This window comes from Sturnus vulgaris, chromosome Z, assembly GCF_052056855.1.
Source record: "Sturnus vulgaris isolate bStuVul1 chromosome Z, bStuVul1.hap1, whole genome shotgun sequence".
NCBI lineage: Eukaryota > Metazoa > Chordata > Aves > Passeriformes > Sturnidae > Sturnus > Sturnus vulgaris.
Genome location: NC_142283.1, coordinates 6,796,735 through 6,822,431, shown reverse-complemented (window position 1 = coordinate 6,822,431; position 25,697 = coordinate 6,796,735). Strand labels below are relative to the sequence as shown.

Genomic DNA, 25,697 nt, shown 5'->3' with positions numbered 1-25,697 from the left:
ATAATAACCAAACTTCCGGAGAACAGATATTATTCTAAAAAACTAACTTGAGAAATCAGACCTAAAGTGAGGAATAAAATGAATCCTCACTCAAAAGCATTACAAGAGAAATTTTTAAATTTCCTGTAAGTGTCCTGAAGGAGAAAAGTAAATTAAGCTTCAGGAGAAAGACCACCAAATTTTAAAAATGTGTGCATATACTACTATTAAAAGGTTTGTTTTAAGTTAACAGCAGGCCAAATGGGAGCCTACTAAAATAATCTTGCACCAAGTCGTCAAAGAACCAAAAGAACCCGGTCGGGGTCCGAGAGAGCGGTGACGTTTCTGGAACTTCGATGCCATCTGCTGTCCGGGTAAAAAGAGTGCAGTGATCCCGGCATCCACGCAGCAATTCTCCACTTCCACATGGAAAACTAGCCAGGGGCTGGGCCCGCAGCTGCCGGCTCCTTACAAAATTACAGCAGAATTAGAAAAAAAAGACACCCCCAAAAGCCTCTTGGGACTGGGCAGCTCTCCAGGGAATGGAAAAAAAAGAGGGATAAAAGAAGGATGTACAAGAGTAAACTGACACCTCAATTCCATGCAAAGAGGGAATAACTATTTCAAGAAACAGGGAAGTGGGCTCCAATTTCACAGCTTTTGAAGAAGTTTCTCCAGCCAGATTCCTTTCAAGACAGTAATCTCTCTGCTTGGGTCCTAAAGTTAGGATAGCAGTCTATCTTTAAACAAGAGTGCTTACACTTCAAAGATGAGAGACATGAGAAGAACCTACAACAAAACTGCAAGTACAGATGGTCTAAGATTTACATCTTAGCTGTAAATGGCAGGAAACTGACAAATAAAACTCCAGGGATAAAAGATTCCAAAGGACTTTATGTCCTTTGAAGGCCTACAAAAGTTAGATTTCTAGCCTGTTTTACCTGACTCCAGATTTCTGCTGTGCAAGTTTGGACTTTCACACTGACAAATTCTGTGACATCCACAAAGCACTAAGGTTTCTGTGACGCTCCCACTTCAGAGAGCAAATGGTAATGTCACTTGGCAGAGAAAAATGAGGCAGTGCAGTAAGTGAGCAGTAAGATTTGGGAAACTTCCAGCTGAAGAAGCAATCAGATACTTGAGAAATGCATGTTAGCACAAGCTAACTATTCCCAACCCAATACAGTCAATATGTGCATATTGGAAAAACCAATACTTATCATATTACAATTAAATTTTTACTGTAGGGGTGAAACACAGTGGCTTTTATAACTGTTTTCCTTGGGAAATGCAAACATGAACCTTCATGCTAAGCCAAATAATCTCCACTACAGTCTTGGCTGTGGAGCTTTCTGCTCTTTCAGAGGGTCCTTTGCCCTGTCGTTTTTCTCCAGCAGGGTATCGAGAGTGTCTTCTGCAAAGCTGGAAGTTTCCAGTGAGATCCCAGAACAGCCTGAACCATGGCAACCAGCTGCAGCAATTGTGCATGGCCGCTGTGCTGAATAGCTGGGGCTAATATCACTTGGGCTTCCATATAAAGGATGCATCCTCTGCCCTGTTCTCAGCAGGTAGAAGATGTTTAATGCGTCCTGAGTGCATTGTGTGGCATGTGGACATGGATTAGCATGTAATTCACATGAGCTGACTGTCACTTGTGCTTCAGCTGGAAACATGAAAGCCCCGTATAAGAAGCAGCACACTGCTGAGGGTTGTGGTTATTTGGGTCTTTTGTCTCTCAATGTGAAGTGCTGTTGAACATTTGCTAGTATTGTTCCACTGCCAGGTTCTTTCTATTTTCCCCATTACTTCTCTTCTCCTTTTTGTAAGCGTTCACATCTATGGAAGCCGGGTCCTTTCAGTCTTTTCTCTTACAGCAACCATGCAGCAGCAATGATCAGAGGAACGAACAATTTATAACTCCTGATAACTCCTTTAATTTCTCTACTCAGTGCCAGTTAACTTGGACATGACCTCTCCATTGGGTCTCACTGAAGCTTGGTTGAAGTCTACCTGCTTTGCCTGATCTAATGTTTTCCCTTTATGCTCAACTTGAATGACTTTATGCTTAGTTTTTTTAAAGTTCTTACTTCAAGCAAATTATCCCTTTTGGGCCTCTTGTGCTTTTAATAATCTTATTTGTATGTGACAATGGTAGCAGAAATGAAGTGCCACTGTAACTACCAGTATTTGTAACCTGACATGCAAGTGAACTCTGCATAAATCCTGAAACAGAATTGCTCTTGTTTGGTCCTCTCCCTGATGTCAGAAAACACCATTTAGCCAAGAAAGTATGTAGACAAATCCAGCAATACCGATCAAATTTGATTTTCCCCTTCACTGAACCTGTTTTCTGACAAACAATTAGTGAATGACTGTTACTACTTGTTCTGCTGGAGGTAATCTAATTTCTTCTTTCATTTTAATAAAAAAAAATATTGTGAAGCTAATTTTCAAGTCATTGTGCTTTGCAGAGTCTGCCCTGATGGGATAGGATTGAGCCCCATACAGCTAAAATCAAAACCATTATCTGCTCATTTACTTAAGGCAGGATTAGCAGGCAGACCTCTTTGCCCCCAGTCAGGCATCCTACCCACTCCTCTGAACCACTTCTTAAACTTGCAGTTGGAAACTACAGAAGAAGAAAAGAAGAAAATATTACAGTCAGTTGGGACTAAAGAGGAAAACACGTGCTACTAAATCCCTAGGAAATCAGCCCTCTGCTTTATTCATATTTGATTTCACTGGTAACCACGGGAAACCAGAGCCAAACCTGGTACTCTATTGTGTACTGCAATCCCTCACTACAGTGCAGACAGAGACAGAAGAGCTGTAATGAAAAAGGGCATATCAATTAAAGGTGGCTCAGTTACCACTAGAAAAGGCTTTACCTGAGAGGTTCAGTAGGGATCCAGCCCTAAATATAAAATGGCCAGGTGGACTTGAGAGACTTTGCAGCACTGCTTGGTAACAGCATCCTTGGACATGATATTTTGCAGGGACCTGGTGTGTGTAGCCTGAGTACACAAGTCCTGGTGAAAAGCTGTCTGTCAGAAACGCATGAGGTACTAAATGCAGTGTGCAATGCAGCCTGGAGCATGATTCAGGACTTTGGGAGAGAGGGAAGGCCCCTCCGAATTAAGAGACTACCACTATCTAGAAGCTAAACTTTTTTTCCCACCAAGGCTGACAGGTAGAGGGAACAATCTGTTCATCTGTTTTACATTTCAGCCTTTCACAACTCTGTAATTATTCTGTCTGCCCTAGCTCAATTGTTTGCTGAACCTTGAAATTTGGCTGGTAAGTAGTGCTCGATTGGAATGTGTACTACAGCCAACTAAGAATCTATGGAGATCTCTCTTAAAGATAGCACCCAGAACGCTTCTCAGCCACCTAATGAAGCAAGGCAGTGCTTCCCTGTGAGGCTGCTGCCTCATTAGCATTCAAGCACGTGCTGTGGCAGTTGTGTGCAGATATCTGGGGATGCCTTCCTCAAAAATGACATTGACAACATAAAAGGGAATTGCAGAACAGAGATCTGTGTGTGTGTGTGTCTCTTTGTGTACGTGTGTATCCATTTGGGTGTTAGGAGTGTCTAGGCACAACAGCAGTATTTAGTCCAAGTCGTCTGAAGCAATTAAAAAAATAAAAATAGTCTTGACTTCCAAGAGCCATCAAAAAAATACTGGATATTCTGATGATGCCCTTTGCACAGATAAAACATTATCCACATAATTCAAGGCCATCTGAGAAATAATTAGCATTACTGGCATGAATGGCGATTAGTGCCATCAAGGCACAGCAGGTAAGGAGCTGACTCCAGGAAGGGTAGGAAGAGCAGGTGCAGAGAGAGGATCTCAGCTCAGGAGTAAAATCTTTGAGAAATTCTCTGAGGACTCGCTGTGGGTATCCCTTTAATGACAGTGTTGCAAAATGTGGAAACACCTTGCAGAAACTTAAATGTATTAGCTCAAAGTCTACAGGCGCTGTCCAGGTGGAAAACAATGTGCCTCTGAGAACTGTAACAAAATATAAATGTAAACAGTATAGACTCCAAACCGTTTGGCAACAATAGTAAAAATTTCTGTGAGATCAATGGTTGAAAATTGCTGAAAGAGACAGGAAAGGGTGTGTAACTGTGTCTTAAATGTATTGACACATCACTAAGAACAGAGATGTGAGAAAGTCAAGTGGTTCCACAAAGCAAATACAAAGCAAGATCCAGAAGTGTAAGTTACACTAGTTTGATGCTGTGTAGGCTCCAGCTCAAGTTCAAGAAAGATTGAATCAATTCAGAACAATTGCAAAGAATGACAACCAAATAATTGCGAGAAAGAAGGTAAAACTACAGAAGTTTCGCATATTTAGTCTCACAAAATGCAAGCCAAGAATATAAATGAATATAAATGTACATGAATATAAATGAATGCTAAAAACCTTAGTGGTCGTGCTGGCCCAAGGTTTACACTGATCACAAACACATTATACAGGAGACAGAAAGACATTTAGTTTCAGGAGAAGCATTCCTGACTCATCATAAGTAATTGCAAGGGTCATATGGAGTAAAATACCCTGAACAAAACAACAACACAAAACCAACAACTAAATCCTCAATTTTATTATGTCTTAAGATATTTCTAGGAAATACAGATTCATATTTGATATGCTGGCCCTGTCTCATATTCTTGCATTCTACATTTGAGATAGAGCATAGTCTGGGGGACAGAACTAGTGTTTCTGCCACTCTTGGTCGAGTTTCTGGTCCTTAGAATTGGTTCTCCTGGGGGAATTCATCCTCCCTGGCTCCTGCAGCAAGGGAAAGGCCATTAGGGAGATTTCTGGAGGATGTCAGGGATAACAAGGATGTTAGATGTACCAACTGTGATTATGCTGGTCTGGATGTGCTACTTAAAAATAAGGAAGAACTAGTCAGGGCATAGCTGTAATGATCTAGACACAGAGGAATTCAAGATCCTGGCCAGGGTGCGGAGTAGGAAGGCAAGAGCCCTGAACCTCACTGGCTTGGCTAAAAAGAGAATTCATGGCAGAGCAATGCAATGCAATGCAATGCAAAAAAAAAAACCAAAAAACAACCCACCCCACCCCCCAACAAAACAAAACAAAACAAAACAAACAAAACAAAACCAAAACAAACCAAAACAAACAAAAACAAACCAAACCAAACAAAAAAAAAAAAAAAAAAAAAAAAACAAAAAAAAAAAACAAAACCAAAAACCAAAATTGTAAGCACAGTGGGAGTTAGGAGAGGTTATGACATTATGACAGAGATTATATTATTATATTATTATTTCTGCTGAGGTGTGCAGAGGCGCTACCAGGGTTGAAGGAGTGCTTCTGCTGCTATGTATGAAGCAAATCAGGTAAAGAAATCATTGATATTGGCAGCAAATGTAGGCAAAAATTACGTACTTGGTGCCTTCTTCCTCTCAGTTTCCACTGACATTATTCCCAGGCGTTTAAGCTCAAAGGCAGAGATTAAGAAGCAGAGGAATTCCAGGAGTAGAGGACATTTAGCTCAAGGGTCTCCTAGAAAATTTTATCTTATATAATTCCACTGACCTGTGTGGGATTTGTCTGAAGCGGGTTGAGTGAGGTGGCTGATGACAGTGTGAGGCCATTCTCTGCCATTTTCGAAAAGCTGTGGAGCTGGGGAAGACCTTGGTGATTTTATGTGCATCTAGAAGGCACCTAATGATTCTATGATTCCCAGGGCTTCATCAGGTCACTGGCTAAAACAGATAATTCCAGGCACATGAGGTAAGGGTTCATTGGGTGATACCTCGTGTCTCCCTGGGAAGCTGCAGTGCAAAGTCCCACAGGCTTTCCCCACATCTCAGCACTTCTAGCCAGCCCTCTGGGCTCCCCTGATTCCTCCCATTAGGAGATTTTCATAGAATCTTGGAAAGGCTTGTGTTGGAAGAGACCTCTAAGATAATCTAATTCCATCCCTCCCCTCCATCTGCAAAAGCAAGGATGCCATCCCCTAAATCACGTAACTCTGGGCCCATATAGCCTGGCCTGGAACACTTCCAGGTAGATCACTCACAGCTTCTATAGTCAAGTCTGTGTCAGAGCCTCATTACCACCTGAACTAAGATTTTCTTCCAAATATCTGCTCTCTTTCAGCTTAAAGCTATTTCCCCTTGTTTTATCACTACATGCCTTTGTAAAAAGTCTCTCTCTAGGTCTCTCATAGCCCCTTTAGGAACTGGAAAGTGGTCTAAGATTTCCCTCCACTTCTACAGGCTGAACAACCTCAGCTCTCTCAGCCTGTCTCTCCTTAGCCCAGGTGCTCCAGCCTTCTGAGCATCTTTGCAGATCTGGACCAGTTCTAAGAGGTCCACATCCTTGTTATGCTGGGGAATCCAGAGCTGGGTGCAGCTCTCCAGGTGGAGTCTCATGAGGGCAGGGTAGAAGGGAAGAATCACTTCCCTTGACATGTTGCTCCCATTGCTTTTGGTGCCGCCCAGAGTGTTGTTGGCCTTCTGGGCTGCCAGCCCACACCACACCACTGTACCTTTATATCCACCAGAAGAACTCTGAAGTCCTTCTCCACAGGGTTTCTCTCAATTCTTCTTCCAGTCTGTGCTCATGTCGGGGATTGCCCCAGGTGCAGCATCTGTCATTTGGACTTGTTGTACCTCATTGTGTTCTTTGGGCCCCATTCTCGAGTTTGTCCAGGTACCCCTGGCTTTCCCCATCCTTCAGGTATGTCATAGCCCCCTCATCTTGGTGTCAGCTGCTAACCTGAGGGTGGCCCTGCTCTCCCTGTCTGTGTCACTTATGAAGGTATTGAAGACCCTAGCCCCAGGACAGAGCCCTGAGGGAGACCACTCATCACCAGCCTCCAGCTGGACATGGAACCACTGACCACAACGCTCTGGCTGCATCCATCCAGACAACTCCTCCTCCACAGAATTCTACACCCTTCAAACCCAGGTCTCTCCAAAGGCCTGGCAGAAAACCAGGTGGTTGACATCGGTCAGTCTTCCCTTGCTGACCATTGCAGTTACTCCATCATAGAGGGCCATAAGATGGGGACAATGTTCTCTTAGTGAAGCCATGCTGGATATCTTTAGAACACCCCCTTGTTTTCCATGTGCCCTGACATTGCTTCCATAAGGATCATTCCATGATCTTCCCAGGCACAGAGGTGAGGCTCACTGGTCTGCAGCTCCCTGTGTCTTCTTTTCTCCTGGTTTTAAAAACAGGAGTGATACTTCCTTTTTTCTAGGCACCCGGGAATTCCTCTGACTGCCATGACTTTTCAAGTATGATGGAGACTGGCTTGGCAACATCAGCCAATTCCCTCAGGACTCTTATCTCATTAGGCTCCACAGACTTGTGCCTATTTTCTCTCCTATCCAGGGTGCAGGGAGGTGGGCAAAGGTGATCCCCTCTGAAAGGGAATCTGAAGGGTGGTCCCTCAGCACCTACCAGGCTTCATTGGGACACTGTCCTGTTTGGGGTCCCAGGCAGAACTGACAAACCAGAAGGGCTCAGGTGAGGCCGCTGGAACTGAAATAAATGTGGTTACTGCCCTAGAGAGAGAGAGAGAGAGAGCAAGAACAGCAACACACATGGACTTCTTTAGGGAAAAAAGGCCAACTTTATTGAACAGAGAGTCCATATTTAAAGCATATTCCATGGAGCTAGGACAGGACAGTAGCTCATTGGAATATTGGGAAAAACATCCATGAGTCCATACCTCATGATGTGCCCACGGGAAGAACATCAGGTATTAATCCTTTTTATGAATTCCATTTGTTTTTCACCAGATTCCATTCTGTTTTGACCATACAATCATCCTAGGAGAATTCCTCCCTAACTGAAGCCACAATTAGTTTATCAGTCTGGGAATGGACCTGAGAGGCAGGAGAAATTCAGGCTTGAGAAAAATTCTCAAGCTGTAATTTCCTAGCTCTCTAAATGTGTGTGTCCACAAATAATCACCCTGAGAGGAGGGTCTGTGGGGCTGGGGCTGGTTCAGCATGGAGCAGATAACGATTTGGGGCAGCTCACAGCAAACCCTTGTGCCTGTGGGGATGAGATCAAGTGGATGGGGCCAGGGTCTTCCCAGTGAAGCATACTCCCTGGCAAGAGGGCAAGAGACAGTGACATCAGCAGAAACTAGAGTAATTCAGCATAAGGTTAGAAGGGGGAAAAGTAGAATAATTATGCACTATAGCAGGAAGCAGAGGAGATGGTGGTATCTTCAGAGGTTTTCAAAGTCTGGCTGGACAAAGCTCTGAGCATCAGGGTCTGAATTCATCCCAGAATCCATTCTTCTCCTCCAAGTAAAAGTTCAGGGTAGAAGCTACCCATATGTGTGCCAACTACAATGCTTTTGTGTTCTGTGACCTAGGAGTTGGTATTGTTTTACACAAGGTTTTATGTAGACTAACAGAGTAACTACACATCCAAGTGAATTCCTGTTGAATCCAGAGGGCTCACACTCCCCAGCTGTCAGGTTACACATATGCTAGGAAAGCAATGTACTGTAGCAGCTACATTACTCCACAGCAGATGGCCTGTACAAGTTATGAACACCGTGACAAAAAGCTTCAGAGCACAGTGTATTGTTGTCTTTTATCTGGCAGTCAGTACTGAAAGCAAAGTGTTGGAAAGTGCACGCTCAAAATCTAGTAATGCAAAAATCCATAGTCAGGTCTCTGTAGAAAAATTTGTTTTGGTGTTTAGTTCCTCACACCACACTGGAAAAGTTTGGTCTGTGTGTGTGGCTGTTCAGCTTAGGCCAAATTTGTTTATACGAGCTTTAACTGCATTTTGATTAAATTAAAATACTTTCAGATAACCACAGTGATGACTGCAATATGATTAATGACTCATGCAAAAATTAATGGATCTAATGTACTCATAGTAGACCCAGCTAGACCTGTAGGATTTGATTCACTATTTTTCAGATAAATATTATTCTTGGAATCAATGTTCCAGATTAATTGCTGATGATTCCTGACGTCATTTTCCTAGAACCTTTTTATAGAGCACTCAGCAATCCATTCTGCAACTGCTCAGTCCTGTGCTGAAGACGGGAAGACTCACTCTGTAACAATTTTCAATAGCAATGGTCTGCCCTGGCTGGCTGCATATTTGCCATTCTAATGGCTCATGAAATTATTGGCCTTGTTTTGGAACATTCACATGTCTGGCCCTTCCACAGCAGCTCTGCACAACCACAGGAGGACAATGTACAGCTTCCGGCTCCTGTTTGTCCCTGTTATTACAGGACAGGGACACAGACAGGACAGAAGCTCAAACAAAGCCTAAATATTAGAATAGTTGGCAAACTGAAAAGCTGTAAAACCCCCCTAGAGCCACGGCAGCCCCCCTGCTAACAGACATTAGATAACAGTCTTCAGAGGCATATGTCAAATCCCAGTCATTTTTATTCCCTTGCCTTTCAGATGTCTGGCACTCCAAAGAAACCAGTGATTAAATAAGGAAACTTTTCATGGGTAAAAATATTTTTTCATTTCCAGATAAACTCTCTTGAAGCATACAGAATTCAATACCTCCCTCTCTTAGGTGACAAGTCGTTTCTGCACACACAGATTTAAAGACTTTGATTCCAATGCAAATCAATAGTATGTCCAAGGCACTGACATCGCTGGGATAAACTTTCAGAGTCACTAGCTGTGGCTGTTAATGGCTAAGCCATTCCAAAGCCCGGAAGATGACCTCTTCTCTGAAATGCTTGGGGCAAAGAAGCACTATGCAGCCTGGTACTCAGCTTCAAGTCCCATTCGGCTTTCTCAGCAAACCTCATTTCCCGCAGTTGCAAAATGACACTGACATGACAGCAAGAGAACCTATAAACAAACAAACAAACAAACAGACAAACAAACAAATACATGAAGGGCTTGCAACTCCAAACCCAGTGCTGCTGTGAAGCTGGACTATGCTCTAGGAATAGCTCCTGGAGGCAGCATGCCTTGCAGACACGCCCTGGACTGAGATTCCCCTCCCATCCCTTGTCCCTTACTTCCTTAATAAGTGGTATAAAAATAAATTAACAGTGATTTCAAATTAAGAAGTTCATGTACTTACTACAGTTACTGCTCCTAAATCTCTATATAAAGGAAATAAATTAAAGTAATAGGCTTTGCAACAGAATGAGAACATTTAATATATGTTTAAGAAAAATTTGCAGATTAGAGTCAGCTGAGAAATCTTTCGTGGGTTTCCCCATACTTGGTACTGCTTTTACTAATGGAAAATATCTAGATATTCCTAACACAATTACTACACCCACATAATTAGCATAATAAATATATAAGCCTGTCAAGATGATAGTCTAATGCACTTGCCATTGCTGTTATTTTATAGTGAATTCCAAGTATTCTTGGCAGCTGTTTGAGTGTCAATCAGGCCAAAACATTGACAACAGAAAAGCAATTGCTCTCAAAATAAAAGGCCTCAAGTGTGAACCCTGTGTAAAAGAAATTTTAGCCCCTTTTATCAATAAAGACTGGGTTTCATTTTGATCTCATACTACCTTTCTATCAGTGTGTGCAATAAAACTGAACTGTAGGTGCGTCTCTGCAGACTCCAGTGCTAATATCCATGGTGTCCAAGAGCTGATAGGAACTCTAATGGGAATTTCCATGCTTCTGAGCTTCCTGCTAAAAATGCGCCCAATGATTTCTCTCATCCAAGGCAGTACCACTGCTTCAGAGTGTGATGTCTCCAACTCTGAAGGATCCAGTCCCTTTTGATGACCTTTTCTTTTTCAGATCATGAGGCATGCAGACATGAGAGATTACAGACAAATCCAAAGAAAAGCAAGATCCAGACCTTCTTGTTCCTGCAGCTGGTAGTGGCTGAAGTGGTTACAACCACTTACTTGCTGCATGTAACCACTGCCTCCATGATCACTGCCTAATACCTCACTGTCTAATTAGCTGATTAACCTGCACAGCTGCTCTTTACTATCCTAACAAACTGTGTGAAGTTGCTTCAATGTTAGTGCTGCACAATAAATGAGGATGATTGAGGAAGTGTGGTAGCAGTTCCACAGCACAAATAAACACCCAAATTATTTCTGTTCCAAAAGAAACAATGCTGCCAACAGGAGGCAGATAAAGCTCCAGAGTGCATGTGGAATAAGATTAAGGGTGAATTAATGAGTTACTGCAAACTGGAATCTAAGTAGAGGTTCACCTGCTCCAGAGACATGCTTGCAGTTGGTTTAGCCTTCACAAAAGGTCCGCTGGTGTTCTCAACTAATTTGTGATACAGGGAAAGCCAGTGCGAGATCTGCATGGAGACGGGTGGAACGGCAGAGACTAGTCAACTCAATGGAAAATATCACTCTAATGGCAATAAACACTACAGCCTAGGAAATCTCACATTAATTCACTTCTATTTCATGTCCACAGCCAGTGGGAAAAGCCTGATTTTGAAGCATTTTTCAGGGATAGGTAATTCATTGTGAAGTAAGTGTGAAACACTGCCTTTCATTAAGGGTAAGGTCACGTCACTGCCTGTCAGTGACAGTGCTAACTTCCCTCAACTCTCTATTTGATCCCAAGCCCTTCCAGACTGTGCTGCCCTTCTGGAGCTCTTCTACACATCTACCCATGTAACAATTCCTAACCACCATCAGCAGCTCAAAAGCTCGCCTCTTCCTTCCATTACCTCTATTATCCAGACTGACAAGTATCTGGCTGGAGTACTGCCCTCTGCATGCCTCCTTCCAGTTCAACTCAGCCAAAACAAGTTGCTTCCTACACCTTCAAGGCCTTGTTCAGGCCCTTTCTGTCACTGCTCTCTTGTTTTTGAAAAGCCTGCACCCACCTCAAAAGGTCTGAAACAGAATGTGCTGCTTTCTTGCAGGCGCTATTTCACCCCTTGCCTCCCTAAACCGTTCTTTGGGCTGCGAGTCACCTTCATATCCTTTATCTGCCATCAGTCCTAGAATCTGGGTAGGACTTGTAAAAATTATGGCAATGATAATAATGATGGGCAGCCTTAATTGCATACAGGCATATAAGAGTGGGATGACCCAGGTAACAAAGAGGGTGTATGTATTTACTGCATGCTAGTGCAGAGGTTGAATTGACTTAGCAAGAGCACTGACTTGAGTCTTTGCCTCAGTGTTTGCTACTGAAAACCACAGAAACTTTTCTGAAGAGAAGCAGACAAACTGCAGTATCATGCAACAGGGACTTGTCTGGAGAGGTGACACACACATATCCCGAGGTGGCAACATGTGCACACTGACACTGTAACAATTGGGTTCTGTAACAATCAGGGTCCTTGACCCCAGGAGGGTGCTCACAGCTGTGAACTGGCATGGACAAAATACTGTTCCTGGGGAATCATGGGCAACCAAAAAGAGCTGGGGATGGCAAAGCCATGGCAGCACAAAGCTGGAGTAAGCGCTCCAGAGAGATCAAGTTACTTGGAAGCAAGAATCCAAAAGTAATCATCGTATGTATTTCCCACTAGAATATCTAAGTCTTTGGCTTCATTTCACACCTCTCTCAAATCAATCCAAGTTTTTTTCTCTGTGCATAGGAGAGGGTTGTATGCTCACTGAGTCAGCATATAAACTGTTGTAAATTAAGTTAGCTAACTGTGATGCTCCAGCCCGAACGCAGGGCGATTACCCAAAATATTTCAGACACAGAATTAAAAAAAAAAAACAACAAAAAACCCACCAAGCACTGGCTGTCAAGGAGAAGCACTATGAAACTAAATGATGAAAGTACTCTGGGGGAGAAATTCCAAACCTCAATTCTGCAACTGCAAGAAAGAATTGGAGAGCCAAGCCCTGCCAGATTTTATGGAGCTGAATGGGGCTGAGCTAGAGGAAATACCAAGAATCTGTTAATTTATCATATTCCCCATACAGTGAGTTGTCATAAGTTCTTGAACCACTCAGAGGAAAAAAAAATTCACAGCTTCATTTTTTTTCCTCATTCTACTTCAAAATTCAAATAAATGGTCAGGAAAAAACAGCATCCTTAGCCATTCATAGCCTATGAAGTTGTTTCCCAGTTATTCTGGGGCTTTTACAAGCAGACATAAACAGCCACTGTACAAATGAACCCTTAGCCCTGGGCACAACTGCTTCACACACTAACCAGCAAACACAGAAGTCAGAAGGAGTAGTTTAACACAATCTGAGCAGAAAAGAGTAGTGAAACTGACACAGCCCCTTAGCATGAGGTACTTTAGTTTGCAAGTGAAGCTCAGCACTTACATATTTGGACTACTGAATGAAAAGTATATTAAAAAAAATCCCTTTTATCTTCAAAGTATAGACTTAGGTATCAGGCAATAGTGAAAGTGAACAAGCAGCATATTTTAAGTTTTAACTACCCAAGCAAAAAATTGCAAGTGATATTTTCTCTCTCTCTCCTTTTTTTTTTTTTTTTTTTTTTTTTTTTTTTAAATGGCTCTCCACACAGAGCAAGCACGTTATTCTGTGCTGTCAAGAATGCTGGATTCCTGCTAGCAACAGTCAGCGGTTTCTTTTTAGTTGCGAAAGCTGCAGGAGGCTCTGGCTGTCTGGCAGCTGTGTGTCAGAGCATGAGCAGGACGCTGGCAGAAGCAGAACCTCCAGCCCTCTGTGTACGTGTAGCGTGTCCCCATTCCCTCACTCCTGCAGGGAAAGGGGTCTCCCACTTTCCCTCTGCCCGTCAATGCCGTCTGCTGGCCGTGCTGCTGGGAGGAAATGGTGAGGAAGCCAAGTCTACTGCAAAAAATGAGTTAGAAGATGGTTCTTATTACAAACATTAAGCTGACAATGTGGCAGGCTAGAAATTCTCCAGCCATTACACAATACTAGGAAATTTGGAGTTTAACTGCAATTAAGTCAGCCTGACATCAGCAGAAAGACAGCCTTTATGCAAAGAAAAATCCCTGGGAGATCCCACACCTGCAGATGGAAGAGGATACAAGGAGATTCCACACTTGATGACACAAGAGGTTACAAGGGGAAAGGGTTTCTTTTACCAACACAGCTGGCTCAACTTTAAAGTTTATTTGTAGCAGCTTTCCTCCTATATTACCAAGGAGCACGAGGGCAAACACAGGTTAATAACCCATCAAATGTATGCATCAACTACTCAAACACTAAACTGCAAACTACTAAACTAAAACCAAATGAGCCAGTAGTGTGTGCTCACAGTCCAGAAAGCCAAATGAATCCTGGGCTGCATCCAAAGCAGCAAGAGCAGCAGGTCAAAGGAGGCAATTCTGCCTCTCTTCTCTTGTGAGACCCTCACCTGCAGTGCTGCATCCAGCTCTGGGGTCATCAACGTGACAAGGACATGGAACTGCTGGAACAAGACCAGAGGAGGCCACCAAGTTCATCGGGAGCACCTTCCCTGTGAAGTCAGACTGAGAAAGTTGGGGCTGTTCACCCTGGAGAAGGTGAGGTTCCAGTATCTGAAGGAGCCCACAGAGAAGTCACAGAGGGACACTTTGTCGGGAACTGTAGTGATAGGATGAGGAGGGATGGGGACAAACTGAAAGAGGGGATATTTAGGTTGGATATAGGGAAGAAATTCTTTACTGTGAGAATGGTGAGACACTGGAACAGGTTTCCTGGAGAGGTTGTGGATGCCCCAACCCTGGTAGTATTCAAGGACATGTTGGATAAAGTAACCTTGAGCAACCTGGTTTAGTGGAAAGTGTCTCTACCCGTGGCAGAAGGCTTGGGACTAGATAGCCTTTTATATTCTATGAAATAGTCTATGAAATTCTATGAAATCTGGCAGAACTTAGGTGCTATAAACCCGTGAGCATGTATTAATAAACTTGTGTAACAACTCATAAGTGGTATATCTGTGCCACTCATTTCAAGAAGCACATTGAGAGGCTGGAGCGTGTCCAGAGAAGGGAACGGAGCTGGGGAAGGGTCTGGAGCCCCAGGAGGGGCTGAGGGAGCTGGAAAGGGGCTCAGCCTGGAGAAAAGGAGGCTCAGGGGGGCCTTGTGGCTCTGCCTGACAGGAGGGGACAGCTGGGGGGGATTTGGGATCTGCTCCAGGGAACAGGGACAGGAGGAGAGGGAACGGCCTCAGCCTGCGCCAGGGGAGGGTTAGATCGGATATTAGGGAAAAATCTCTTCACGGAAGGGGTGACTGGACATTGGAATGGGATACCCAGGGAGGCTGCGGAGTCACCGCCCCTGGAGGTGTCCAAGCGTCATTCAGTGCCACAGCCTCGCTGACACGGCGCTGTCCGGTCACAGGCCGGACTCGATGACTCCGCAATCGCATCGTTTCCCCTCACTCTCTGTATCTCTCTCTCGCTCTATATATATATATATATATATATATATATGTGTGTGTGTATATACTTCTATTTCTGCGTCTCAGCCCGCGCCCCTCCTCCCGCTCTCCCCGCCCTCAGGCGCGCTCGCGTCTGCGCCGTGCCGCGCGCCCCGGGCCGCGCATGCGCGCTTCCCCCTTTCCCCCCCCCCCCGGTCCTGCCCAGCCCAGCCCGGCACCGCCTCCCTCCTCCTCCTCCTCCTCCCTTTCCCGGCCTCTTCCCCGCCACCTCTTCCCGGGGAAGGGCCGAGGGCGGCCGGAGCGGGGCACATACTCGCCGCCATGCAGATCACGCTGAAGACCCTGCAGCAGCAAACCTTCCGCATCGACATCGACCCCGAAGAGACGGTGCGGCCATTCCCGGACTCCCCCCACTCCCCCCCCCCCCCCCCACCCCGCTCCGCCACCCCCGGGACGCGGCCGTGGAGAGGGATGCGGGGATCTGTGCCCTCGCCCCCCGGGGAAAAGGGAGGGACGGAGCGCTCTGGAGACAGAATCCGGAGATTCAGTGAGGGGTTGGGGCAGCGGGGGTGATGCGGTGTCCGCCCGTGACGATTTTGGGGGATTTGGGGCCGGGGGGAGGGGGTGAGCTGAGCCGGGGGTGATGAGGGACCCCTCTTCCTCGGGATGCTGGTGGGTAACAGTGACTTCCCATCACCGAAGGAAGGGGGCTGCCGTGGCCAAACCTCCGGCGGAAGGACTTTTCCCCCCTTGTTTTTGAGGAGAACGCCCCGGAGGTGGGAGGGGGAATAGCTCTGAGGTGGAAAGGGGAATAGCTCGGGGAAATAGCCCAGGAATGGGAAAGGGGAAATAACCCGGGAGCTAGGAGGGGGTGTAAATATCTCACGTAGTCTGGGGGAGGAGGGGACCGCTATAGGAAACGAAAGCTTTTCCTTTCGGGGAGCGGGGTGCCGTGGATTAGCAGTCAGTGGGGCACAGATCGCTGCTGGTTTATAATGGGAGCACTGGGAGAGGGGATATAGCCAAAACATTTTTGTCCCGGGGTGGGGCTGGGGGTGCAGCCGAAGGAAAACATGGTGGTCCTTCCTATCCTCCCATGGCCTCCCAGACGGGAAGCGGTGGGAGAGTTGTGGGCTTTTCTGCTGGGGCAGTAGAATGATCTGGGGAGGGCTGGTGTTTGCCCCCAGGTGCATCGCAGTGTGCCCAGGTGTGTGCTGTGGAGGTGGCAGAGTGCGGGGAGGGTTCATTGTTCGGCCTCACGGGCCGAGCTGCAGTGATTAATCAGCCTGCACTTAGGAGGGGAGGGAGTGCAGGAGAGGCTCTGCTGACCTCGGAGGAGCTGGTGTTGTGGTGTGTGATGGGGTTCACGGCAGCCGCATTCCCCTTCCCCGGTGCCTTTGGATGTGTCTGATGATGCTGTGAGTGAGGAGGAGACATGTTTTGCTTCCAGGTGAATGTTTTCTTCTGGCACACGGGAAAATCCTCGGGGAAATGCAGCATACTGAGATTGACAGCAAGGGCCTTAAGTGAGTTGGCAGGGTTGGAAGATGCCTTGTCACTTGCCTGAGTAGGGATGGTCGCTCTGATAGCCAGGTCCAGACACGCTTGTGGCCTTGGTTTCAAAGATCTGGAGAGGCTGGCAGCTTTCTTTTCCAGCAGCCTTTCCTGTGACAGGTGGGCAGTGAAGCTCTAGAAACTATGGAACATTGTATCTGTTTTTGTGGAGTCAGTTGGTTTACCCTCTTCCTTCTTAAGGAAAATCAAGGATGACAGTTGAAAGTTGGAATAAGAGCTCATTTGGGTTACCATTGTGACTGAGGGGCATGGCAAATGCCTAGGAGAAGCATGGGTCAGAAACCTTCAAATATTTAAAGCATAAATCTTTGCTTTGCTGATACTGAGAAAACTTTTTTTTTGTTTTTTCCTCTTGCTCTTTGCATTCAGTAAGGTCCTGGGAAGTAAATTCAAGGAGAGGACTGAAGGAATGCCAGTCAAAGCCCTCACCAGTTTATGAGACAGCAGAATGCAATGACTACAAATTGGATTGTAGGAAATGAGACTGCACCTTCTGTTTATGAATGTAGCTGCTACACTAGCTCAAAATAAAAATTCCTCATGAGCATAACTTCAGTTTTTGGCCAGGAATGGGTGGTAAGACATAGGAAATCTGTTAAAATTTGAGGAGAACTTTATTTTAAACAGAGCAGGATAAAGATTTGATCTTAGTATTAGCTGTAGAGGTGAAAAACGTGTTTAAATTTCCATGGCATGCTTTTTAGAAAATTGCAAAGAAATTGCTGTTGAAAGTGTTAAAAATCATAGAACTTAGTAAAGAGAAGTTCGGCTTTGAGCCCTCAGTTACAAACTGAGTCTTAACATCAAAAAATGCTTTGAAATATGCTATGTTGAGGAAGTGCCTCAGAGGTGTGCGCTTTGAAGTTCTGGGTCAGATTTTTTGGAATACACGAATTTTAGCTAAGTTTACTGATTTCTTAGATTAATTTCCTGAGACCTTGAAATGTGTTTCATGGACTTGGGGATATATTACTTTTAGTCTTTGGACCATGTGTGTGTTTCTCAGGGGTAGGCTTGTTTACTTGGATTTCTGCCCCATGCTGTGACAAGGCCAAAAATCCTGTAGTTGCAATAGGCACATGAAACCTGTTGCTCCACAGTTGAGTTCTGGTTCTGTAAAATTGCTTTTGTGTTCCTAGCAATTTCTCCCCTTACTCTCAGTACCAGATTAATCTGGAGAGACTTAATGTTACTGTGCAAGGTAGCATTCTGGCAAGATTTAATGCTTGTAACTGAGAGCTCTTGTTGATAGGAATATTTAAGCCAACCTCCAGTGAGAATTTGAAGCAACATACTTCCTAATAACTAATTAGCTTTGCTAATTAGCTTTTTGCACAAGTAACTGGTCTTTTTTTTTTTTTTTCACTATTAAATCACAAGGTTGAGTTTTAAACTTGCCTTTAATAGTGTGACTCTAGTTTTGTTTTGGTTGTGTTTTAAAACACTGACCAACTGAATATTTATAGTAAAAACTATACTTGACGCTGTCTTGCTTGGCAAAGCACTGGGTGAAGACTGTCAGGTACTCTGACATAAAAGGTTGAAAAGATTTGGCCTCAGGCCCTATTATTGGGGAAAGCATGTTATCAATTGAAATTTTTGCGAGCCTGGCTGTTTTTCCTTAAGTTTTGTGATTCACCCATCGAGTTCCACGCAGGGGTGGATTTACCCCTTGTGGTCATTCTGGGGGCCACTCAGGGCTTGAGCCTTCAGACTTAACAGGGTAAATGAAAGCATGTGTCCATCTGCACAAGGTGCCGCTTCTTTTTGTTGGCTCTTTGTGAGAAAGTAACTAAGTTAAACATTGTGTTAGGAGCAAATAATAAGTGCTGTCTGACACTGATGCAGACCTGTGTAGCCACATCTCTTGTCTGGGGGGGGGGTGACAGTGCTGACCCTGTAGCCTTCTAAATGTAGCACTTCTGTTGTGGTTATCACTATGTAGACACGAAGTAGGGTTCTAAAAACCTTCAACAAACATTCTTAACTTTGAAAGTGAAACGCCAGGCAAAAGTTAAATCTGTCCTGTTTTGTTTTCGGCTCCCCCTGTGCTGTTAACCTAAAAACCTGGTTGTCAAAACGCAGAGAAGTGCGAGGAATATTCAGGATGTCAGCAGTCTTTCGGCCGCAGTCTCTGTGTCACATAATATGGGCTTTCACATTTCACTATCCACCACAGCACTTGAACACCCAGGAAAAGCCAGCTTGTTTAACACCATGTCAGCAGAACACTTAGCTGTGGAAGTTTGAGCTTCTGCTGTGTTCTGGTGTGTCCTTAGTATGTGCCTGCTTTATTGTCAAATGTGTTTGTGGAGCTTTCTGGATGCTAACGTTACTGTGTCAGAAGAATTAACTTTGTTACAGTTCTGGAAGAATGAGAGACTATTGCTGAGTGAAATGGTGAAAGCTGACTCCAGGGCTTGTAACTTGTGAATGAGGATGAAGGTACTCTTGACAGCCTCCTCCCTACACGTGTTTCAGTGCAGGTTAACCCTACAGAAGTTGTGGGTAAGAAGATTTTTTTTATTTTCCTGGGAGTTTTTAATTTTAGTGGTTAGAGGAAAAGTGCTCAGTTTAAAATCCAGAAGTACCCTTCTAAGTCAAAGATGTTTTTCTGTTTAAAGGTCTTGGTATTTTTCTCAAATTGCTCTTTGAGTTGTGAAGTAGGTATCTTTCTTCTCTTTTGGAGGATTGTTTTGTTGTTCTAGCCTCCCTTTAGGATTTTATTGTTACCGGGGGTGTGTGTGTGTGCTTGCACAGGCAGAGGAGGTGTGAATTTGAAGGGCTTGTACTTGCTGCTTATGGTTTGATACATGACTCTGCAAAATTGTAACTTCAGAGATCGCTAGAATAAGAGTAGCTGCATTTTTTTTTTCATTGTTTTCATACTTTCTTCACAGACTGTAGCATTTTGGAGTTACGGTCTGTTACAATTAATATTTTTTAAACTAACTCACTAGGGACTTTTTGCTTCTGCTTTTCTTTGGTGGATAGCCCTTTTTTGTTCCCTGGTTAGAGTTAGGATTTTCAGGGAAGTTCTGTTTTTTGGCTGAAGAAGGTTAGGCTTTCACATGTTCAGGAATATTTTCCTGAAATTCTAGTGAGTGGGTTTTTTTTAATATTTTTTAATACAATTTCCAAAGAAGTTTGGGCAGGATGACACTTTCTTATTTTTCTTTTCTTTTCTTTTCTTTTTTTTTTTTTTTTTTTTTTTTTTTTTTTTAGCTTAATAAAGGAAAGGATAAGATAGCATAAATTACTTGATACAGATAAAATTATTTTATTCATATTGGAACATGTTTTTACATGTTACCTATTTTTCAAATGCTGTGGCTCTGCCCATAGTTTTTCAACTATTTTATTGAGAATGTTCTCACACTGTTTAGCTGTCAGCAAAGAAAATTTAGCTTTGTACTTTTAATAATTTGGCACTATTATGTGCTGTATTTCTCAAAAGCTAAATGTTCTTGGGCCACCATTCTTAAGATGGCCAATATCCTGAGGAGTTAAATATAGAGATTGTACACACTTAAGGATGGTTCTCTACATATATTTAAGGTCTGTTTTTCAGATATGGCTAGAAAGCAAGGGTTTCTGTCTCTGATATGGATAGCAACAGGCTGGAATATGTTTCCTTTGAAAGCTGGGGAAAGTGGAGAGTACATTTTAATTAAAAAGAATATGAGCAGATGATTCTGCTACTGTCTGGAGTCCCATTGCTGCCCTTGTGCATAAATGACTGTGTTTACTGACAAACCTTTCAAAAATATTTTCTTTGAATTCTTGAAACACGGGAAAGGGTATCTGCAGGTGTGAGATAGATAGATACAGCACTGAAGGATATGGCTGGCAATATTTTCTCCCACCAAGGTTTGTGTCATGGCTCCTGTGGGAGGAGTGGACTCAGTGAAACAAATCTCTCTTTATTTCACAGGACATGGTGATGTGCAGCATGGCTTATCTAGAGCCTGTAAGGATTGCTGTCCTCTGCGTGCTGCCCTGCAGGGAGCACCAAAGCAACTGGAAAAGGAGAGGGAAGGGCTTGCCGTGGCTGTGAGCACACAGTGTTGTCTACACACTGGCTCTGGTTCTCCCTCTCTTTGTCTTTCCCTGTGTGTTTGTGTCAAAGGCACCCTTCCAACTGGCTGATCAGCACTCAGTGTTTGGGAAAGGGTTTTTTAAGTGTCTTTTTAGAATTGATAGAAATGGCTTGTCAGTTTTCTTCATACTCAAACAACTGTGTCACTCTTATACTTGTAAATTGGTTTGTGAGGAATATGCCTGTTGTAAAAATTGTCTGCCTAAAGCTACGGGAGGATTTTTTGAGCTGATCAACAAGACCATGCAAGAGCCGCCACTCAGAATGTAAGCTTTCTTCCTAAAATAAGCCTTTGTGGCTTCAGAGGCAGGACTGTCCATCTTGCTGCCTTTATTCAAACTGCAGATAGCTGAAAGCTCTGCTTTAGCTTGAAATTTGTGTTCCTCTGTTAGCACAAAGCTGCATCAATGCAGCTCTTTTAGTCACCTTTTTGCATCAGAAAACTGGCCCCAGTGTCTCCTCTTTGAGGCAGAGCTTAGATCAATTTTGAAATGCCAGGCAGAAGTGTCTAGAGGCCTGGAGGCTAGCTTTGAGATAAAAAATTATTTCTGTTGATCTCTGGTCAGTGCATAACAACTGCTAGGCTTATAAATTTCACTTGTGTGGAGATGAGCTTGATTTTGTAGAGGTAATTGCAGAGAAAGTAAATGTCAGGGCTAAATTTGGATTTTTACCTTGACAATTCGAGACTATTTTTCCTCAGAAGTGTGCTGCTTCTTTCTTTGTATGTAAACTTCAGCAACAGTAAATACAGGAAGTAAATAAAAGGGCTTATGAATGCTTTATCCTGGCTGTTTTTGAATGCTGGAGTAATTCTAGATGCCTTGTTTATTTGAGTACAACTGTGTTTTTTTCCAGGCTCTTACTAAGCTCATAAACCTGCCTGGATTCACAAGGCTCTTCCTCTCCTCTGGTTCTTCCCAATTACTGTATCTGTTATGCCTTTGAGGCCTGAAGTAGGGCAGTGATCTGTTCATGTAACCACTATGATTGCCTTCTGACTAAATATGAGTGTCCTGCTTAGAAAGAAAATACAAGAGAACACTGTAAATGGAGTTTTGTGCCAGAAAAACCTGCTTTTATAATTTGTAGAAAGAAGTAATATGAACCAAATGCATTCTTACCAGTAAAAGTGTTGTAAAGCATTGACTTATGAGCATGGTGTTTTCTTATCCTCTGCGTGTTTTTAGTAGTAGGCACAGTATTTGTCATTAATCAGTTGCTGATCATGGAGTTTGATTAAGGGTAGTAAAACCTGTTGCACTGGTCAGCTTGTTGCTTCATTAGCAGGTTTTTGTCTGTTTTATTGTCTGATACAGCTGCATTGTCCTTGCTTTACTTTGAGCAGTATAACATGTGGTAAATATTTTTGCAAGGGCAGTGGGAGGAGAAAACTCAGGAATATTAAGCCTAAATTCTAAACAAGACTTCAGACTCTGATGCCCTCCCTCAGGGAGGAGAAAAAAATCAGAGCCCTTTGTAATAAAAGCTTTTGTCCTTGTCTAACTATGACTTTTCCTAAAGTCTAGGAGAAACCTGTTAGCCTACTACAGAAAGAGCTGAAGAGTGGTAGAGAATTATAAGGTAGATTAAAGGAAAAAACCCTCTGTGCAGCATTTATTCTCAAAGAGAAGCAGTTCAGCAGCAGTGAAGGTCTTTCAGAGTTGCTCTTGGGAACTATCTCTTCACAGTCCTTTAATTCATTTGATAAGAATTTGAGTACAAAGCAACAGAAGCACGATGACATGGACAAAGTTTAACATTAGTACCTGGCTGCCTAATCGAGGGTCAGACTTTGGTAAACTACTCTCAGACGAGCAGCATGGATTAATTAGAATCAGGTGCATTAAAAGGTGAAGTTCTGAAGATCATAGATTGTGAAATGTCTAGGGAGAGTAGTGATGCTATTCTTTTTCACGTGTGCTGGCCACCTTTTCCCAAGGGCAATGAATTTCTACCTTCGGAAGGAGGTGCCTGGAGCCGGTGGAAAACCGTGACTCTCACAAGAGAAGAAACGAAAGAAACATGCTTAGCTTAGCTCACAAGTTCTGGTGAGATTGTAAATGTTTTACACGGGCAAGGGACATGGGAAGGCTACTCATGCTTGAATTGTAACATCAGCATAAGACAAATCAGTATTAATAGTGAGCAAATTAACTGGGGCTGGAAACTAGGAAAAGTCTTCCAATAATCAGAGTAAACTTTGTAGCAGTCTCGTGGTAGAAGTAGCAAACAACCTTGTCTGTTGGTGCATCAGCTTCCTGATGAAGATTATAGTGTGGAAGATGAGTTTGTGGCTTGATGCCAGAAGAGATCCTTTCCAGTTTTGTATTCAGTTTCTCCCAACATCTCAAGAAATTCAGCAATTTGTCTTGCCTGTGTAATTATACATTAAAACCAATGAAAGCACACTGTTCACTTTTTCTTTAGGATTTATAGAGTCTCTGAATAAACTGATGATATTTGCCTCTTCTGTGTTAGCATTTATATGAGGTAGGAGAAATGAAAATTGGTGTGTGAGAGGGAAGAGGAAGGGTGTGTGATCAATGGAAGCTGCTTGCCTGGATGGAACCCAGCATACCCTGCTTGCTTAGCTGGCAAAAAGTGACTGCAAAGAACAACTGGGAAACTCGGCACTGGTGATTTCATGAAACCCATTTTTAGATACTGGTCTGGGATGCAATTGATGACAGGTATTTCTTTGGAATACGTTGATTTTTCAGTTAGGAGTTGATCAGCTCTAGCTCTTTATTAAACAGATTGCATGGCATATATTCTCGAGGACATTGCATTCAGTTTCTACGTTGTAGGGAGAGTTTCATGTCTAAATTCATAGGGGACAGAACAAAATCATCTTCACTTGTAAGTGTGCTGTTTCTGAATCTTTAGGGTAACGTGTTGGTAGATGAATTGATGCTCATTCCTAAAGGTATTGCCATAAAGTACAGGCTCTGTTTATTGTGCTCTGAAATTTTATAATAGCAGAAGAAAAACGGGATTTGGTGAAGTCTGAAATATGTTGTGAATCCTAATCAGATTGAATAAAGCTAGGAAGCCTGAAGGTTTGGTTTATGGATCTGTATTTATGAGAAAAATAAATCATAATCTATGGGTGGTTTCTCATTTTGACAGATCAATGTGCTGAGTGTGCTTCCCCAAAATTAATTTTCACTTAATAACCAATGGCAGTGCTGAAGTCTAGGTTCTCAGCAACCTAATTTGCTAGAGGCAAAGTTGAGGTTGTTGCTTTTTTCAGCAGTTCATTGCACCAGCAGCTGGAAGATGCAGCTGTCTTTTCTGAAAAGCATTGAGAAGGCTTCTTTGTATTTTTAATTCCTCCTTGAAAATGGAACATCTATGGTTTAAATCTAAATGAAGGTGGATCAGACTACTATCTGACATACAGGTTGTTGCACTGTCATGCATTTTGTCCTCTTAGTAGAATTAATGGCACAGTTATTTCTTGCTATGCCTTCAGTCACTCCAGTTAGAACTACAAGAGGAAATTCTGTGCCACTGGAATGTCACTGCTAAAATTAATGTATCTGATCTTATCTATTCAATTTTTTTATTCTGAGAATTAGTATTGTATCCTCTGCAGATGATGTGTTTCTGGCCTCCTAGACTAGGCAAGGATGAAAGTCAGAGAAACAGGCAAGTGCTTTTTATTTTAGCCTGAGTGTTTTTTGAACTTCTTTCTCTGATAGGAGAATGATGAAGTCTGCAGCTGACTGCATTTTCTTGCAGGTTCAAGCTCTAGTAGTTAAGAGTTGGTTTAAATCCTTTTGTTTGTTCCTTTGAATAGGTGTAATGCAATCAGTTCATTGTATTTATTTGAGATATGACAGATTCCCTTATCTAAATCACTATTCTTTATAAAGCAGTTAAGCAATGCTCTGAAATGTTCTCGAATGTAATCTGGAAATTGCTTGACTATTTGGTCTATTTTCAGTTTTAAAGGAGCAACTTGAATGACATTACAGAACTTTTAATTTGTAATTTGGAGCCCATGGTGTGTTACTGTCAGTTACAATAACATATCAATATCTTTGGATGGCGAAAGTTCACGGTGGAGTGAATGTCCATTTAAAAGAGAGACCTGTGTAAATGATCTTCCCCTTTGCAAATGACATAGTGTCCCTGGGCATAGATAGCAAAATACTGTAAATTGGCTCAGTTATGTTAAGGTTAAATTTCTTTTAGATTTTTGTAAGCTGTCAGCCGGAGAACTAAAGTAATTTGTGTTCCACTTTAGGATATAATCTGTTCTTAAACTGATTGATGTACGTGGCAAGAATACGTGGAGAAAATAAAAACAGCACTGGAAACTAACGACCTTTTCTCTTCAGGATTTCCAGTCCTTTCAAGAATTAAGAAGTTAATGGTGGCCCCTGTATTGGCAAACTTTAGCTGAAGGTTGTCTCTGTTCTTCAGGAGAAAACCTGTAGTTTGCTTTTATGTTCAGAACCACCATGGTTCTGTAACCTCATGGTGTTATTTGCATTGATAACTACTTGACGCAATAAATATCAAATTCCTTCATATGGATCCTGTTACTGCATATTAATTAGTATGTGTCTTTAGTCTGTCCTGACCTAGACCACCACAATAATAAAAATTATGTCAGTATTAGTATGCGGAGAGAGTTTTTGGATTGTGGAAGGGGACCGTACAGCTGAAGCAGTCACTTTAATGTCCCACAAGGCTGAAACTGCTCTTGGCTGCTGAACTAGTTTTCCTGGATGTAATCCTGTGGAACATTT

At 43.1% G+C, this 25,697-nt stretch overlaps 1 protein-coding gene across 2 annotated transcripts in view; it reads left to right on the top strand.

Moving 5' to 3' along the window:
* Positions 1 to 15,515: 15,515 nt before the first annotated feature.
* The window catches only part of RAD23B (RAD23 nucleotide excision repair protein B), a 33,850-nt gene continuing 23,668 nt past the window's right edge, over positions 15,516 to 25,697 (top strand). Inside the window, exon 1 of one of the 2 annotated variants that reach the window (XM_014883850.2) lies at positions 15,516 to 15,647. In XM_014883850.2, the coding sequence (XP_014739336.1) occupies positions 15,582 to 15,647 (66 nt within the window). In that variant the 5' untranslated portion in view covers positions 15,516 to 15,581. Of the gene's footprint in view, positions 15,648 to 16,546; positions 16,711 to 25,697 lie in introns of those variants that run through there. The other variant, XM_088156471.1, reaches the window with a different exon arrangement.